The sequence below is a fragment of the Molossus molossus genome, unplaced genomic scaffold (genome assembly GCF_014108415.1).
Source record: "Molossus molossus isolate mMolMol1 unplaced genomic scaffold, mMolMol1.p scaffold_m16_p_3, whole genome shotgun sequence".
Lineage (NCBI taxonomy): Eukaryota > Metazoa > Chordata > Mammalia > Chiroptera > Molossidae > Molossus > Molossus molossus.
Window position 1 is genome coordinate 30440109 of NW_023425366.1, and position 18018 is coordinate 30458126.

The 18018-nt window shown below is 39.7% G+C and overlaps 1 protein-coding gene across 5 annotated transcripts in view; it reads left to right on the plus strand.

Moving 5' to 3' along the window:
* Nucleotides 1–18018, plus strand: part of CTNND2 (catenin delta 2) — an 858429-nt gene that overhangs the window by 524132 nt on the left and 316279 nt on the right. For all 5 annotated transcript variants that reach the window (XM_036280167.1, XM_036280169.1, XM_036280166.1 and 2 more), the window contains one exon: nt 1376–1631. In XM_036280167.1, coding sequence (XP_036136060.1) covers nt 1376–1631 — 256 coding nt within the window. The remainder of the gene's footprint in view (nt 1–1375; nt 1632–18018) is intronic.

Consider the following 18018-nt stretch of genomic DNA (forward strand, 5'->3'; position numbering starts at 1 on the left):
ATTGAGCCCTTAGCCCACCTTAGCCCATTCATGTGCCCTGATGGGGAATCAAACCAGCACCTCTGCTGCAAAAACACATCAGTTCTCAGTATGAGAATGTGTTCTTCCAGTTCACTTTGTGACTTTTTTGTCACACGATTTCCTTATTAACAATTGTTTTCTCACTGTGACGTAACTACTTTTGTGTTTGACATGATAGATGTCATTTAATGTAGGAAAGGATAAAATAAGCTCTATTATTATCTACTAAGACACTTTGGAAGTCAAAGTTATGAGGGGTGATTTATAATTGGAACCTAATGCCATGTAGAGCATACTACACACTGTCTGTATTTTGGGTATATTCTGATCTACAAGGTCAAGAAGTAAATATCCTGCCTAAAATTGATCATGGCTAATACTTGTTGCAGCAATTAATACCTCGTCCCATTCTATTAATATGAAAGATGCTGCTTGCACTGTATAGATCAACTAAAACCTTAGGTGTCAAATTTTTTGAGATCCACAAAAATATAAAAAATCATAATATGAAACAGACTGAAAAGAATCCAGGAAGGAAACAAAAAAATTGAAATTCAGTTTGGAAATAGTCACACTGATTTTAGTAACTGCTATAAAATCTCCTCAAAATAATTTAGACACATTGAAAAGATGCAAATAGTCTGGGAAAGCCAAGTAAGCTCGTTATTTTGTCTGGGTCACAGTTGGGCTGGTCTTTACCTTCTCCTGCATGCCTACCCTTCTCCTAATATGTTTGTTACTGTGACAGCTTTAGTTGAAAAGAGGTCTGTGAAGATCTTTTGTGAGTTACTTTATAGGAACTAGAGCAGTCCTGCATTTACTGCTCTTGTGCTAATTAGGGAAACAGCTGCCCCACCCCCACCCCGTGCACCCACCCCCTCTCACTTTTTCTTACATTTTTAATTCAGAAAAATTAACTATGTTACTAAGTTTGTTTCACACCCTTAATAAATTTAACATAACATCACATGAACAAACACGTTTTGAATGTTCTCAACATGAACAATAATGAACTGTCCACGATTCCCTATAAAATATTCCCTGTATATATTCTGGGTTTTGGTTTTGCAGTTTACTCAGATTAACAAACCACCTCCTGGATGTTGTTAAGTAATGAACAGACAACAGATGCATTTTTCCCCAGAGCTGAAAAGTGTATTGCTGAAATCGCATAGTAATTATCATTACTGGATGACATTGAATATATTGGTTCAAATATGACGAATTATTTTTTTATTCTTTCAAACCCTTGTTGTTTTTGATGTGTGTAATTTCCCCCCCTGCCTAGACCTGGTTAACCGTTTCTGTGAGCAGGTCCTCAATTTTTTACTTTGTCCCTACTTTCCTGTCCTAGCCCCATCTTCCCCCGGTGTCGACTCCGTCCCCTTGCAGCGCACAGGCAGCCAGCACGGCCCACCGAATGCCGCCACCGCCACCTTCCAGCGGGCCAGCTACGCCGCAGGCCCAGCTTCCAATTACGTGGACCCCTACCGGCAGCTGCAGTATTGTCCCTCTGTTGAGTCTCCGTACAGCAAATCCGGCCCTACCCTCCCGCCCGAAGGCACCTTGGCCAGATCCCCGTCCATTGATAGCATTCAGAAAGACCCCAGGTGGGTACAAAACTTTTTCTTTTCCCTATGTATGTCCAAAGAGGCTTTCTAACCAGGCCTTGTATGGCATTATTTTTTCCTATATCACGTTATTGCATTCATGCCATGGGCTGAGCATTAAAGGGTTGAGTTTGGTTGGGTTTTCTAGTCTTTTGTCTGATTTGGAATATGGGTATTGGTCATGGATCCCTTCGTCTTCTGTGGTTCAACAGTAAATAGTACAGATGACCTTCGGATCAGATCATGGGTAGATGCTTGAGCTTCCAGCTATTTGATAAGATCTACAACGGCTCTCCCTTTAATGCAAAGGAAAGTGAGGATTGGGATGATCTCATTTGCCTTCAAATATCATGGACTAGGTATTTTACTGTTTCATTGGATGCATGCTTCATCACTATGTATGTTTACATATCAGCATGTAATATGGTCCATATACCAGGCTTTGCAAAAATTGAAAACTTAGAAAATCCATATTATTTTTATGTTTTCTGTGTCTGAAAGTAAACATGAGGTTAAACTTGCTTGGGCATTGATGAAAACTTGAACAGAATGTATTAAAGAAATTGAGATGTGTTTCTTTTTGGCTTTCTTGTTTCAGCAGTAGCAAGGAGTTTAGTGATGCTCTACTTCTGAAGTTGGAATTGAATTCCTGCAGAATTAAATGATGTTTTATTCATAGCCATTTGATTTATGCTGATAGAGTCCCATAAATATATATATCAGCATCTGTGAATACCATCGATATGTCAGATTTCTGGTATTTCTGTACAGCAAGGCATGTGACTTAACCCTGGCATACTTAACATTCGTCTCCAGGAATTTTCTCTGATGGAGCACACAAGTGCATATGTACTGTGTTGATGGGTTTGCATAGATTATTTTGTAAAAAGAAACCACTTCTACAAACATAAGGACAGAATGGGATTATTTTATGGTGTCCTTTGAGATAGCTACTTTAGCACAATCGCACTCTCCTGGAGGGTTTGTGTTAAATAATAGATTTGGTGGAACCTCCATGGTAAAAGTGAACTGTAATAAATGTTCACTTCCCTGTTAACTACTAGAAATAAGAAATAGACTTACATTTACGTTGTACAGCATTCTGCATATTCAGGTTTTCAGTCTCAACAGCAATCTCAATAGTATTGGTCCTAAAATCTGCCCCCAATCCTTATGTTTTAGTCATGTGTAGATAAAATATTCTTCATATAACAGCTCAACAATTTTTTTGGGGGGGTGGGGGTACGTGCCCCCAGCGGGAACTGAACCTGGGACTCTCTGGTCCGCAGGCTGACCCTCCCACCGCTGAGCCAAACCGGCCAGGGCAACAATTATTTTTAAATAAATTTTCTTGACATGCAACTGAAAACAAATAGAAATAGAATAATAGTAAACTCTTAAGAAATGCTAAGTAGAATATTGAATTGCTTTATTTAACATTGCATATTTAAATTGAGGATAAATGTTTTATCTCCAGTGGGGAGGTTTTAAATTTTTATATTAAGGGAATTTGGCTTAATAAGAAACCTAATTTATGTTTCTCTAGCTACAGATAAGCTTCCTTATTTTCTACTGTGAGCTAAATGCATTTTGTTTTATTAAATGGCATATCCTTTTCAGTTTATATTACTGTCACTTTTATAGCCTTTTTTCTTCTTTCGGTATATGTCATGGCTCTTAGCTTTTCAAGTTCTGGATTATGTCACTTATACTTATTGGGTGTGCACTATGAACCAAAAAAGAAGAACACCAATAAGTAATGTTAGAATGAATAAGAGAGTGTTGGCCACTAATCTTTTGTATGTGTAAAGTTTATATGCAGATTAGTGTTATAGGAATTACAGAGTCTCTATGTTATTTTCAAGAATGTAAGACATTGACCTTAAATATGTGTTCATTCTGAAAAAGAAAATCATACCACTATTCTAAGCCCAGCTACACAAGTGAAACAGACAGAACCAGATCTAGAACCGGAACTGGATTGTTGTGACTTAATGCAAAAGGAATTAACGATCTGGCATCAGGCAAAGCGGATGGAGTACAAAATAAAATAAGGCCTTGCTTATAGAGTTTTCTTAAAATAAAAGACTATATTAAAGTGATCATATTTAACTGAGAGACATCCAAAATCTAACATTCAAATCTAAAACCTAATAATTTTTTTATGACGGGATTTTTGCATCATCCTTCAAATAATAAATTTTTATTTTCCCCAAGTGACTACTTCTAGTAATATGTTTAACTTCTAGGGTTCAAAATTACTTATTTTGGCCTTATGGCTTATGATTTAAATTTTCTCAGTCTTTAGATTTTTCAGCTTTTATGCGTGTGTTTAAAGAGAGTGTTTAAGTTGCATTTATAATAACATATCAGACCATCTAAGCCTCTTTACTGTTACAGTCGTATCTTCATAGCACAATTCTCAAAGCACTTTTACTTATGTCTTTGATGTAACACTCCTTTTTTTCGGGGAGGAGGACCTAATATCTCCATATGCTGTGCCCTAAAGAAAAGGAGAATTGGAGGGTAAATGACATACTGAAGATCACAGTGTCAACACATGAGCACGCAGCTAAAATCTACACCTTTCGGACACTGTGGCACAGGGTCACGTGAACGTTTTTATTTCCTTATCAAAAAGAAGAAGGAAAAGGAAAGACTATACTCACATCTTTTATGATTTTTTTTCTGGCATGGTAGTGCCAGGTAACCGTGTGTAGGAGCTGGGAGGAATGAAGGAAATGATGCAAATCTTACACGTAGATCTAGTCTCTCTGGTAATTGCATATTGGATGTGTGATCTTTGTTTTATTGTTCCTTTCTTTCCTAACATCTACCTTATCTCTCTTATTGCAGACCAGTGTCCTCTCTCTATTAAGGAGTTTTAGTATTATTCAATGAGAACTTTTTCAAATGTGCATTTTAAAATTAGAATTTGAAATCAAGATAGCCCCAGTTCAGTCACTGAAACCAGAGACCTCTTAGTAGCCCTTCATTTCTCTAAGCCCTAGAATGCGAAAGGATCTGAAAGGTTCGATGTTTCTAGTGTGCTTGGCTCAGTCATATGGATTGTTGTTGCAAAAGTTTGGTCTTTTCACTGTTAACTGTCCCTACTCAGTACTCCAACATAGAATGCACAGAAACATTTTAATACAAGAGAGGGTAAAATCTAATTTCCTTCTTAAAGTCAGCAATCACTTTGAAAATACAAACTTTACTTCACCACCACATTTGCAGAGTTTTTATTTGTTAATTGCATGTTATCTTCCATAAAATGTGAATCTCTTAGGAATTGTCATGACTAATATATTTTTGATGCTGTACTACATATTGCTTTATATATTGCTGTTTTTAAGTACATAGGTCAAATATAAATCTTCAAATTAAATTATATGCATGAGGTGTTAGTGATGTTGGGAGTAATGTTATAGCATTCTTATTTGGAAAATGTAATTCGTGACATAACTAGAGAAAAATAAAGTAAAACTGATATACCTGGGTATACGAAAGGTACTATAAATGTTCTTCTCTATAAAAGAAGAAAAGTTTTGCCCTGGCCAGTTTGGTTCAGCCATTAGAGTGTTGGCTCATGGACCAAACAGTCACAGGTTTGATTCTAGACAAGGGCACATACCTCGGCTTTGGTTTGGTCCCAGGCCCTGGTGGGGGTCCTGTGGAAGACAACCAATCGATGTGTCTCTCTCACATTGATGTTTCTCCCCCACCCCACTCTATCTGAAGATAAATGGGAAAGTATCCTCCGATGAGGATTAAAAAAGAAGAAGAAGGAGGAGGAGGAGGAGAAGAGAAGTTTGGCTAGGACATTTATTGACATAACTTAATGTGTAGGTTATAGTAGGAATAGCATCTTTTAATCATGCTTGATTATCCCTTCTCAAGATATTGTATTCCTTCATATATACTCTCTCAAAAAATTTTTTCAGACATGCTTAATGAATCTAAATTATGGTAAACATGATTTACAGTAAAACTCTGTCTTCTTTTTTTATTCAACATAATAGAGAAATAAATACATTGGCACATCTTCCCTACTGACTGGGGGCCCAGATTAGCAACTGTGTTTTGGGTTGGCTCTGTCAAACTCGTCTAGCATGTTTGGCTTCAAGCCACAGCATTTGACCAATAAAATAAAAATATGCCTTTTTAAGGAATTTCCTACTACATTTTATCTGTTACTTTTAGGATAGTAATAAAATTATTTTATTATTGGATATGAAATTATTAAATATTATTCAGTAACACTGCTTATAAATATCTTATCACCAGGTAAACCTATGTTAAAAATGTTTCCAAATGTTCTTTCTTCATTGTTTCCCTGCTCGATTAAAAAATCACACAGGTAGGGTATAGTGAATTGAGTGTTCCGGAAATAAAATATACTCCAAAAATGCTTTTGGAAAGGTAAAGATTTGAAAATTTTATTTCAATCTTTTTATTTATTTTTTTATCCTCACCCGAGGACATTTTTTCATTTTCTTGTTTAGATAGAGTGGGAGGGAAAGAGAGGAAGAGAGAGAGAGAGTAAGAGAAACATCGACATGAAAGGGACACATCGAGTGATCGCCACTCGCATGACCCAACCAAGGCTGGGGACAAACTGCAACTGAGGCACATGCCCCTAGCGGGAACCAAGCCCGGGTCTCTCTGGACCACAGGCTGACACTCCAACCACTGAGCCAAACCAGCCAGGGCTTTTTTTTCAATCTTTATTAAAGTTTTAAGTACTATTATTATGTAACTTAAGTAGCATGGCTAAAGTGTTTGCAATGAAACAATTATATGATAGTCTTCATAGTTTAATTGTCTTGGGAGGTGAATCTCTGAGGAATTGCTTTTCACTTCAAATGCCCACTAAGTACTTATTTAACTGGGGAATTGTGAAAGGGGAAAATAAAACCTGCATAATTTGAAAACCTTCAGAGTTTGATGAGTACTTGGGAGTCATTTATCCAGTTAGGCTAAAGGCAAATCTAACAATGGCCATTCATTCTCTGCTTGAATGCCTCCGGCAATGGGCCACTCATCATCTCTGAAAGAATTTTTTAATTCTTTGAATAACTCAAACCTTGAAAATTAATTTATATTGATAAAAACCTGCATCTTTTGTATGTTCATTCCTGGATCTTATTTCTGAGCTCCGAAATCACATGAGAAACACCCATCCCTCTTTAAAGGACAGCCTTTGAACACAGATACGAACCTGCCCAGCATCACCCAGGCCTCCGGCTCCCGTGCTAGCTGAGATCCTCTGTGAGCTGTCATGTCTAAGGCTCTTCTCTGCGAGTCTTACAGTGGCCAGTCTCCTTCCTACTTTTTCTCACGTCACCAGGTGTGCAGGCAGCGAACAAGTGATACCTGTGGGCAAGCTGTGTTCATAGGACAGAGCCCTGTAGCTCTCATTCCTCTGGACTGCTCCCTCCAGGTCCATCCGAAGCACCACGCATGTTCTGGGTGACTTTTCTTTGGAACGTTCCAAGGTGGGCCCTGCGGTGCGATGGCCTGAAAACAGCTCCGTTCTTTGGGGAGCTTCCAGAGTTAAGCGAGAGAAAGGCGTATCCACACATCATCCTGATGCGTTGAGGAAATAAGACAGCTGTGGTCAAGGAAGTCCTGGGGAGGAATTGAGAGTTTGAAGGGGGAAAAAATGGGAGAGAAAGCTTTCTAATCAGATAGAACAATTAAAAAGAAAAGGGGCCTGGAAATGGAGAGGGCAGGGCCTGCTTGAATCGCTTAGGCCTGGCTGTGCTAGGATGTGGGGTATTCGGAGGGTAGCTGTCTCTGAACCTCCCTGTGTACTCACCCAATCTGAATAAAACGCTAGCTCTCACCTCCACACACGGGTACTTCTTACTTACAAATTTTAAACATAGTGGACTAATTTATTTATTTTTGTCTTTATTGATTTTAGAGAGAGAAGAAAGGAGAGGGAGAGAGGTAGAAACATTGATGAGAGAGAACATCGATTGGCTGCCTCCTGCACAGCCCTCACTGGGGATTGGGCCCACAACCTGGGCATGTGCCCTGACCGGGAATGAAACCGGCAGCCTCTTGATACATGGGTCGACGCTCAACCCCTAAGCCATACCTGCTGGGTTATAATGGACTAATTTCTTAAGGCTGCCATCACAAACTGGATGGCTTAAACCAACAAAAATATATTTTCTCACAGTTCTGGAAGCTAAAAGTCCAAAATCAAGATGTTGGCACAAGGTCACATTCCTTCCCAAGACTCTAAGCAGGAATTCTTCTTTGCCTCTTCCCACCCCTGGTTGCCCCAGTTGTTCTGTTGACTGTGGCCACATAACTCCAGTTTCTGTCTTCATCTTCACATGGTCTTCTTCTTGTCATGTCTTGTCTCCTGTTCTTATAAGGACACCATTCATTGTATCCACTCTAATCCAACATGACCTCATCTTAACTACATCTGCAAAGTCCCTATTTTGAAATAAGGTCCCTCTCTGAGCTTCTGAGTGGACACCAATTCAGAAGACACTATTCAACTAACTTCACATGCTTTGGTGTACTGAGACACAATTTGCATGATATAATAAATGTACACTGAAAACAGAGTATGTTAAAGATGAAACAACATAATTAAAAGTTTTTATTTCAGTTTACATTTTTATCATAAAAACTTTTCTTTCAAAAGAGCAATGCAGTTAAATCTGTTACACCTGAGCAGATCGTCGTTGTTTTTACTGGTTAAGATGACTGGTGTTCATGGCTCCAGGTATAGCTGGATGGGTGAGCTAGGCCATTGCTTGGCTTTTGGACATGCAAGAATTGCTAGTGCTATCTTGTTCATATTGTGAGGGTTAATTTAAAGATAGATAATATAATGCAAAATTTTGCATGGTCCAGCACACATCAGCAGCAATGAGGAGCCCTAGGTGAGGTGCTCAAATAAGCAAAGGTATCACTGTCAACCCCGCCATGTTGGAGCTTCCAATAAAAACCATGCCATCATCTGAAACATGGGCCCAATGAGAGGGCCTGTGCCAATCCAAGGAGTAAATGTGACAGTTCTTCATTTCTTTATTTTGTCCAGGTAAATAAATGAGCGCAAATTCAGATGTTCTCCCTCCATTGTTAGCTGAGGTTAGTACCACTGCCTTACTGCCGCTCCCACCACCTACAGACAGAGAACGTTGAGAACGGCATTTGGGAGTCAGAGATATGGAAGAAATGGGAGAAAGCAGAGGGACCGGGATCTGTCTACTTGGGAAGACAAGGAGAAGCCCAGGAGCAGACCCTGGGGGATGCCCTGCTAGGAGGCTGGTGGTGGGAGGGGATCTCATGAAGCCAGCGCACAGGCCAGCAGGGAAGAGGGACAATTGAGAGCTCGGGACTCAACACCAAGGAACAGAATTAGAAGATGAAAGGGAAGACTTCACACTAAAAGGATTTTTTGTTTGTTTGTTTTAGAAAAGCCTCCTTTCCATGATTCCTTTTATCAGTTTAAAGTAATGTTCACACACATTACCTATCTGTGCGGATATTGATGGCCTGTACCTGGGATACTCCCTTTGCCTCCCGTCTTCAAAGTGACTGTAGGAGTCAACACTTGCATTCCCCCCCCCCTCCCCGTTTATACTGAAGCATGTTCTGGCACAGGGACCTCCATGGCGTTCCTCCATGAAGAGTGATGGAATGTAGGCAGTCATGAGTGAGGAGTAACTGTACCCAGGGCACTAATTAGTTAATTAATCATTAGCAGACAGTCCATCAGAGAAGCTGGAAATCTTTGTTTTTTCTGGTATAAAGATGTTCCTCTTGAGAACCTACTCCTTTTCCCTCAGCCCATGTGCTTTCAGTAAAACAGACTAGTCTGCCCAGTTTAGGAGCCCACACATGGCCCAATCGCTGACCACCCATGGGGACCCCAACCACTAGCCAGGCCTCCAGGTGTGCAGAGAATCTGAGAAACCCAAGTCCCACCTCTTAAAATTGGGCTATATGCATTCTGTATTTTCCTACATCATTTGGGACAAAAAGCTAAATCCAAGTAAGCTGCAGTCAACGTACAGAAACAAAAAGCTATTGCACACCCTGTCCTCCCGAACACTCACAGTTGTTCCCTTCCCCACCCTTCCTGTGGAGGTGGCCATGGTGGTCTTAGGTTTAGTCTCCATTATGAAGCCAGGAATACAAGGTGGGACATAGACAGGTTTACTGCTGTTTTTAATATGGAAAATAGCACAGTAATTAATAAATAATTATATAAGAATAGATGCTGGGTTTTGAGTACTCACAACCGTAACACTAGTTTTGCCCCACCCTGTATTTGTCCTTTATCACTTAATTTGGATCTGTAATGATTTATTAGTGCATCTATCATATCCTTACACAATCTCTCCAGAACTTTTCTTTAGCCCTTCTACCTACAACCAGCTACTCTCTGTGTCCCAGGAACAGAGACTGTCTTTTCACCAATTCAAAGTAACTGAGAAGTTCCATACAATAATTAAATTATCTCAGACTCTTTACCAGGCAGTCTTATAGGAGAGACCAGATCTGGTGACACATTCAGCATCAGGGTATCTTGGATCCTGAGAAATCAGAACTCCATGGCATGTCGAGCATCTTTCATCTTAAGGTCCCCACTAATGATAAGGACAATGATAACACATAAAAATAAAAATAACTGTGGGTTTCAAGGAATAGTGTCTTGAATTACAAAGTAAGACAGATATTTTGGAGTATAATTTGTATGTTCTAAGTACTTTCTTTCACTAGTACTTCATATTACTTCCTGCTCCCTGGTTCATCTCTGTTTTCTCACTGATAACCAGGTTTGTGTGGGTGACGTGTCTCTCGTATTTAGACATCCTCATGCTGAAAAGAGAGTGGGATCTTGCAGGTGAAGTCATTCCTTGTACCTAGGATACAGCAGAGCTCTGAGACAGGAAGCTACAGATGAGGAAGGAAATAAATCTCTCTCTTTATCTTCATTCTGAAATGAAAGATCAGAATATTTAAGAGCACAGAAAAAGGGTGAATATTAGAAATGGGGCTCCTTAGAAACAAGCCGAGGGCCTCTTTCCCTGGAGTCTCAGGGAGAATTAGTGAGGCTCACAGACCCAGACAGGGAGCTCCCACGTGCAGCTGCTCCATGTCAGTGTACGGTTTCTGTTTCACTTCCGTATGCCCCTCACTCACTTCCCACGTAGTACCTTTTAGTGTTATGGGAGATTAAGACTATACTTTCAGAGATCATTTCTATAGTTTGTTACTAGAGTTATGGGAGATGGTCTGGAAGGAATCAAAATAAGGTTTTGTGCTTCAAAAGAATTCAAAGGAGAGTCTTGTAGGTCCAGATTATAATAAAAATAAGATTCTGAAAATGAACAGTAACCTCCCTCCTCCCCAAGGTTGATTCCCATGAGTAGAAGCCCTCACCAGGGAAAGAGAAACCAAGAAAAATCAGGGTGACAGAATTGGCTCACTTGGTCAGTCATTCCTCAAGGACTATAGTCTTCTAGGGGGAATCTTGACAGCCCTAGATTTTATTTTATTAAGGAAAGTGGCATCGATATATATGTGCCACATAGATTATGTATGTGTATATACATAGATTATGTGCAGATATAGATATATAGATGTATACTTAGATTATATGTATATATATACTTAGAGAATGTGTTTGTATGTGTATACTCATAAACAATCTACCTATTTGTTTATTGGCTTTGCACACATTTATCTAGAGATAAGACCTATAAAACTTGCATAAGCACAGTGTTATTAAGTTGACAAAAGACACATAATAACAAGATATTGATTTTTCTTCTTGGCTATTTATTGGTCTGCTTTCTCAACTCCTATGCTTTGCTTTTATTTTGTTTTACCACTTTAAAGAAAGTCATTCTAAACAGTTTCCATTCTTGCAATTGATATTGATAGAGGATTCCAAACTAAAAATATAAATTCACAGAAGTAGAGAAGGACCAGATTTGTTCTTACAGCAGTATGGGTCAGTTGCAGTAGCTGTGAGCCCTGGAGAGCATCCTCTGGTGGCTCGTTTGTGTGTTTTAGAGGCATCCACACAGCTACGCTCAACCTTTTGAAATCACATGCTGTTTAAAATGCTCTATGCTTCTCAGAGAACTTGACCAGTTCTTAATTAAAAAAATTTTCTTCCTTTATTCTTCAATTTATGCTGCTATAACCAGGGAAGCCCTTTTTCATTTTTAGCAGATCTGACTTCATCCTCAGGGCCCTCTTTGTTTATTCCACCACAAGAAAAATATGAAATACCCTTTGGTCATTTTTTTTAATGTGTAAGGCATTTTTTAAATTTTTTAAAATGATTTTAGAGAGAGAAGAAGGGAGAGAGAGAAGCTTCAATATGAGAGAGAAATGTCGATGGTTTGCCTCCCTCCTGCCTCTGAACCAGGGTTCAAACCCACGACCCTGCAATGCACAGGATGATGCTCCAACTAGCTGAGCCACACTGGCCAGGGCTACCTTTGGTCATTTTGTGTACATTCCAGTTGTAATATATTTCTTGATGCCATCTGACTTTGAACATTTAATGGAGGATAAAAATGAAGCATTCAGAACTTTTATTGTCTTACATGGTGGGTAGCAGTTGACTGTCAGTTGGTAACTAATGGAAATTAATCTCCATTGCATCTTGAGCTGTTTTGCAGCTAATAATATTCATTATTTTGAAGGTACTGACGACTGGAGAAATTTAGCATTTTATAGTAAGAAAATTACATTTTCAAATTCCCAGTGCTTATGAGACAACTCTAGTAACTTAAATTATCTAATCTACTGAAGATCATGGCCAACTGCCTTAACTAGATTGCTGAACCAAGGGTGTTCTAGAGTCCAAGTAATTCTATTAAAAAGAGTAGGAGTCTGAGAGCGGGGAGGGATAGAAAGTAAAGAGGAGAAGGTAGAGAAGGCATCAAGTGGGAAAGGTTCCTGCGATACAAAATATTTTGTGCACTTAAATGCATCTTGAGTGAGATGAAGCATGTGTCCTCACTTAACATTTTATACTAGAACATGGCTCAGAGACCACCAGTTTGGGGGCCTCTTTAGAGAACTGTGCACTTAAACATGGTCAAAGTAGTAAATTTTATGCATATATTGCCATAATTTAAAGATCTTTAGAGATGAAATCACCACATCAAAAGAACTCTGATTGTGTTTGATAACTCGGCCATTTGCAGAGAAGCCTCTAAAGTGAGGCCATCAGTCTACCCTCAGCTGCCTTAGACCGAAGGGTACAACAGAGAGACTCCAGGGCACTTTCCTGCTGACTTTGAAACTTGTCACAGTGATTGCCAATATTCTTGGAATTCAAACACTATTTATATTTCGAAAGAAATGGGGTGCCAACAGAGTGACCAGTCTTTTACTTTGTAAATGATCTCCTCCGACCACTTCTTAATACAGTCGTCCTTCGCCACGCCACTTAATGGTTGGACTTTTGCGGCTTCACTCTATCGTAGTATTTTCAAATCTATTCATTAAAAAGTTGATCAAGACAGTGAAAATGATACAGCGCACGTTTAGTTGTCTGAGTCAATTATACACTCTTGTATTACAATTAAAATTAAAATTAAAATTACTGTACGTATGAACTGTAGGCCTATGTATTCGAGCACCCCAAGAGTCCTTGAACGCCAGGTGCAACCGCTAGAGTCTGGAACAGATTAGCCATAATAAACGAGGGATGACTGCACATGGAAAAGGCAGGCCTGGAATAGCCTTGGAATAGAGGACAGCTCTTCAGAGGACAGCCGTTGCATCACAGGGACCTTATGAAAAAAGCAAAGTTGGTTTCAGACAGGTGTTTGGAAACCACTGGCTTAGAAGCCACAATGTGAAGAAATGACTTCTTCTCTGAACAAGTAAGTTATGTAGAATTAGCTTAAGATGCTCACATATGTCCCGATGCATGTGAAAAAAGAAATCCTGGCTTTTTATCTTGTTTACTTTGCTGATGTATGCTCTTTGGATGTATTTGCTGAATGAGTGACTAGAATTATAATTTTTCTTCTGAATGTTTCCATGTATTTCAAAGCAGTAACACTATTCTAAAATCTTAATCTTTTCTAAACAATAAACTTCCAGATAACTAGCTTACTTTGTAGAATTAACAGTATTGAGGTTTGTGGTAGCCAGTGTCCTGTAACCACAGTCTCTGGGTGTTCACACCTTTGTGTGACACACACACACATTGAATAGAGTTGGCCTCTGTGACCAGCAGAAGACTGCAGAACCGATAGTGTGTGACTGAAGTAGATAGGGAAGCCAAATCAACATGCTGAGACACTCCAGCAACCCTGTGGAGAGGCCCAAAGGTGATGGACCAACTTCCCATGTCAGTGAGCCACCTTCAAAACAGGTCCCCCAGTGCCACTCGTGGCTTTTGGTCTCTCAGCTTTGATCCCAGATGTAGAGCAGAGACTTGTCCCTGCTGTCCCCTGCCTTGAATTCCTGCACAAAGAAACCACGAGATCATAAATGAGCATAACTTTCTCCCGCTATTGAGCTGTGAGCTGATCCCTTATACCTAATCTGACTGGTCATCTCCCCAAGCTATCAATTTTCCTTCCAACAGCTCCTGTGAAATTCCTTTTTTACTTTTCTTATTTAAAAGAAAAAAGCCAAAAACTTCAAATAACCCCAAAATTCATCAACAGACAAGTGGGTAAACAAAATGGTGTCTACACACACAATGGTTTTTTATTAAGCCTTTGTCTTCAGTTGTTCAGCCTGAAAAAGGAAGAATATTTTGACACATGCTACAAGATGGAGGAACCTTAAAGACATTATGCTCGGTGCAATGAGCCAGTCACAAACAAGGCCACATACGATATGATTTCAGGTATATGAGGTATTCAGATTCATCAAAAGCAGATAGGCAGGAATTAGAATACTGGTTACCAGGGGGTGGGGGGAGAGGGAATGGGGAGCTAGTGATTAATGGATACAGAGTTTCAGTTCGGAAAGGTGAAAAAAATTCTGGACAGAGGTGGTGGTGATGGTTGCACAGCAGTGCTAATGGACATAATGCCAGTGAACTGTGCACTTAAACATGATCAAAGTAGTAAATTGTATGCATATATTGCCATAATTTAAACCAAAAAAAAAAAAGGAACAAAGAAACAAGCCAGCTAAAAGCTGTTCAGGCACTACTCTTACAGACAGAAGCCAAGGTCAGATGGAGAAGCAGCAGATGAAGGTCATGACTGAACGGAAGTAGCTCCATGGGTCCTGGGCATGACCCTTTGCAAGGCAGCGCTCTCTGCTACTTTGTGGGCGGACCGAAGCTCGTTTTCTAAGGAAAGCATGTACAGTGTCCTAGTCCATTTATTATTTGCCAAATATCTTACCTAAATTCTATAATCTCTTGCCACATTTCCTTATATTAAATAAAAATAATAATATATTATAATAATATATTACCAAATATATTAGTTATTAGACTTAGTTTAAACAATGACTATGGAATAGCCTTTTAGAGTATATGGCACAATAGTATTCTATAGAATAAAAATGTTTATTAACATTGTTTGAGAAATAGTCCCTTATGATGATCAGTTTTAAATACATTCATTCTTTAGTCAGCAAATACTTACTGAGTGCCCAGAGCCACCAGGCACTGTTCTGGACACAGAAATTTTGGGGTAGGAGAGATGAGATAGGAATACTAACTAGGAAATAAATAGGAAGTAGTCTCATTTAAAATTATATACACTTTAAAATAAATCAAATATAAACTGAAACTATCTGCTACAGTTTTGTTAAAAATTGCTCTTAGTAACGGATTACACCAGCTACCACATAATTCTGTTTTAATAAGCTCAGAGGCTCCTGCTGTGCTTTTTGTTTTTGGAGCCCAAGTCCTACTTTGTGACTTCTATGGGGCTGTTTCCCCCCCACACTGAAGATGAAGGCAGCACTCACCCCTCACAGGCCCTGAATCCGAAAGCCTGCAGTCAACACAAAGAAAGCAGATAGGAAAAACCACATCCCATCTCTCCCAGGAGCCAGCAGACTGCTATTCCTATCTCTTCGTGACAAAGAAGTCTGCTATATTTCAAGTTAGGCTATTTTATATTAGAAAAGAACTCATTAAGATAAGTGGCAATTAACATCTATACTGCAGTGAAAGTGCTTCTGACATTAATGAAGAAAATATAAAACATGGGCGCTTTTAAATAAACTGAAATGTTTCTGCAGGGGACCTTCCAAGATATTTACTGTGCTTTGTTTGAAGATTACGGAAACATTAACAGATTTCAATTTAGCATAAATCAGCCTGAAAGTAATAGGCAATACTGCTAATACTGTAAAGGTAACCATTAGAAACACAAACTCTGGACTTATCTGCTAAGCAGTGTGCATGCACAGGCATTCATACACACACACACACACACACACACACACAGGCTAGACCTGCTCTGTTTAAGTAACCATGAATCCTTGATGATGATAAATTTTCATTTGTATCCATTAGAAAGGAAAAGAGTTTGATTACCCTGCACTGTTGCTTTAAGAAAAATGAAGGCAAAGCACACAACATGTAACAGGACCCTTATGTTCATCACTCTACACGGAATGTGCGTATCACTAAAGCCCACACCATCTACGGAAGTGCTTGTATGTAACATGTCACATTTACTCATTCCCTGCAATAAGCACTTACAAATTGCAAGGAATAGAAAATGTTCTCTGGTCCTCTCAATCAATAGGAGCTTGTTGTAAGTTTCCAGAGGGGTATGAAAGAGACAGGAAGCTGCTACAGCAGCCTCGCCAGGCAGGTCTCATTGAAAACCAGATCAGGGGCCAGGATACAAAAGCTGCTTTGGGGCCATGGCAGGAACTCTGAGCGGAGAGCTGAGAAGTGAGTGTTTGTGGTGTGGGTATCTCTGCCTCTGCCCCCTGCTTTCCCCTGACCTCCTCCCCTCCTCCTTCTCTCTTAGCACTGACTGCCAGGGCCGCTGCTGCCCAGCTCTGCCCTGTCCTCCCTCTGCATGTCTTCTGTCGAGTCCCTCTACAGTGCCTTGGATTCAGACTTGCTCAAGAGAGCTGCTGGGGCTGAATCTTGTCTCCAAATTCATGTGTTCACAGTCCAGTCTCCAGTACCTTAGAATGTAAACATTTGGAAAGAAGGTCTTTGAAGAGGTGATTAAATTCAAATGAGGCCATCAGGGTGAGGCCCTCATCCAATGTGACTGGTATCTTTATAAGAGAAAAGGCCTTGTGAAGACACGGGAAAGGCTGCCATCTGCAATCCAAGGAGAAAGGCCTCAGCAGAAAGCAAACCTTCTGGCACCTTGATCTTAGACTTCTAGCCTACAGAACTGTGAGAAAACCAATGTCCAGCCTGTGTTATTTTATTACGGCAGCCCTACCAGACTAACAAGTATGGAGGCTGTGTTTGGAGCCATGAGTGGGTATTCAGAATAAGACATGCCGGACAGAGCTCCCACAATGAGGTGCTTCATCCACCCCTCCAGGCAGAGCTGCCTTTGTATCAGTGGGAACCCTGAGGCAGGTGGGATTCTGCAGTAATTACACATGTATCCTCAAAGGAAGGCCTTTGGGGTGTGTCAACCACCCTCAGAAGGCCCAGAATGAGGCAGTGTAGCTGGCCAGTCATTTTGCTCATGTAGATATGCCTTTGCTGAAGATGAATTTTGTGTACTGTATAAAATACAACATGTGAGTCAACATATATACATTTATCTTCTCTAAATTTGAAAAGATTTGTGTGACATATGAGAATGCAGTGTTCCTTAGAAAACACAATAATGCTTAGAGAAATAGAAGGCCACACAAAAAGAGGAAGACCAGGGACGAGATGATTGATGACATAAAAGAAGCCATAGGTGTGAGTCTGCAGGAGCTGAGCAGGGCTGGTGACAGGACATTGGGACGTCACTCATTCACAGGGTCACCAGGAGTCAGAGCCGACTCAGCAAATGGTATGTAACAACAGGTTATAGAAAATTAGACTACAAAAAAAAAATGAGTTGTTTTTATCGGTTTCACACATAAATCATTAAACATATGAACAAATCAACCTAATATAATAAATCACTAGTGCTTTGAAAATTGGATATACCCACTTACGAAAATGGAATGATTTCTACAAAACAAGAATCACTATCTTTCATTTCATTCCTTTGGTTTTGAAATCATTGAAAAAAATGTATTTAGTCTACTGCATTCTGAATTTTACATCAAACTATATCTTTGTATGTTAAAAATTACAAACACTGAAATAACAAAAACTTAAATTTTCTAGCACTTTCTCTAGAGCCTCGCTATACACAGTGTGGTGTGGGACCTGGGTGCTGGTGAGAAATGCATTTACTGCCTGAGAATCTGCCCTGTA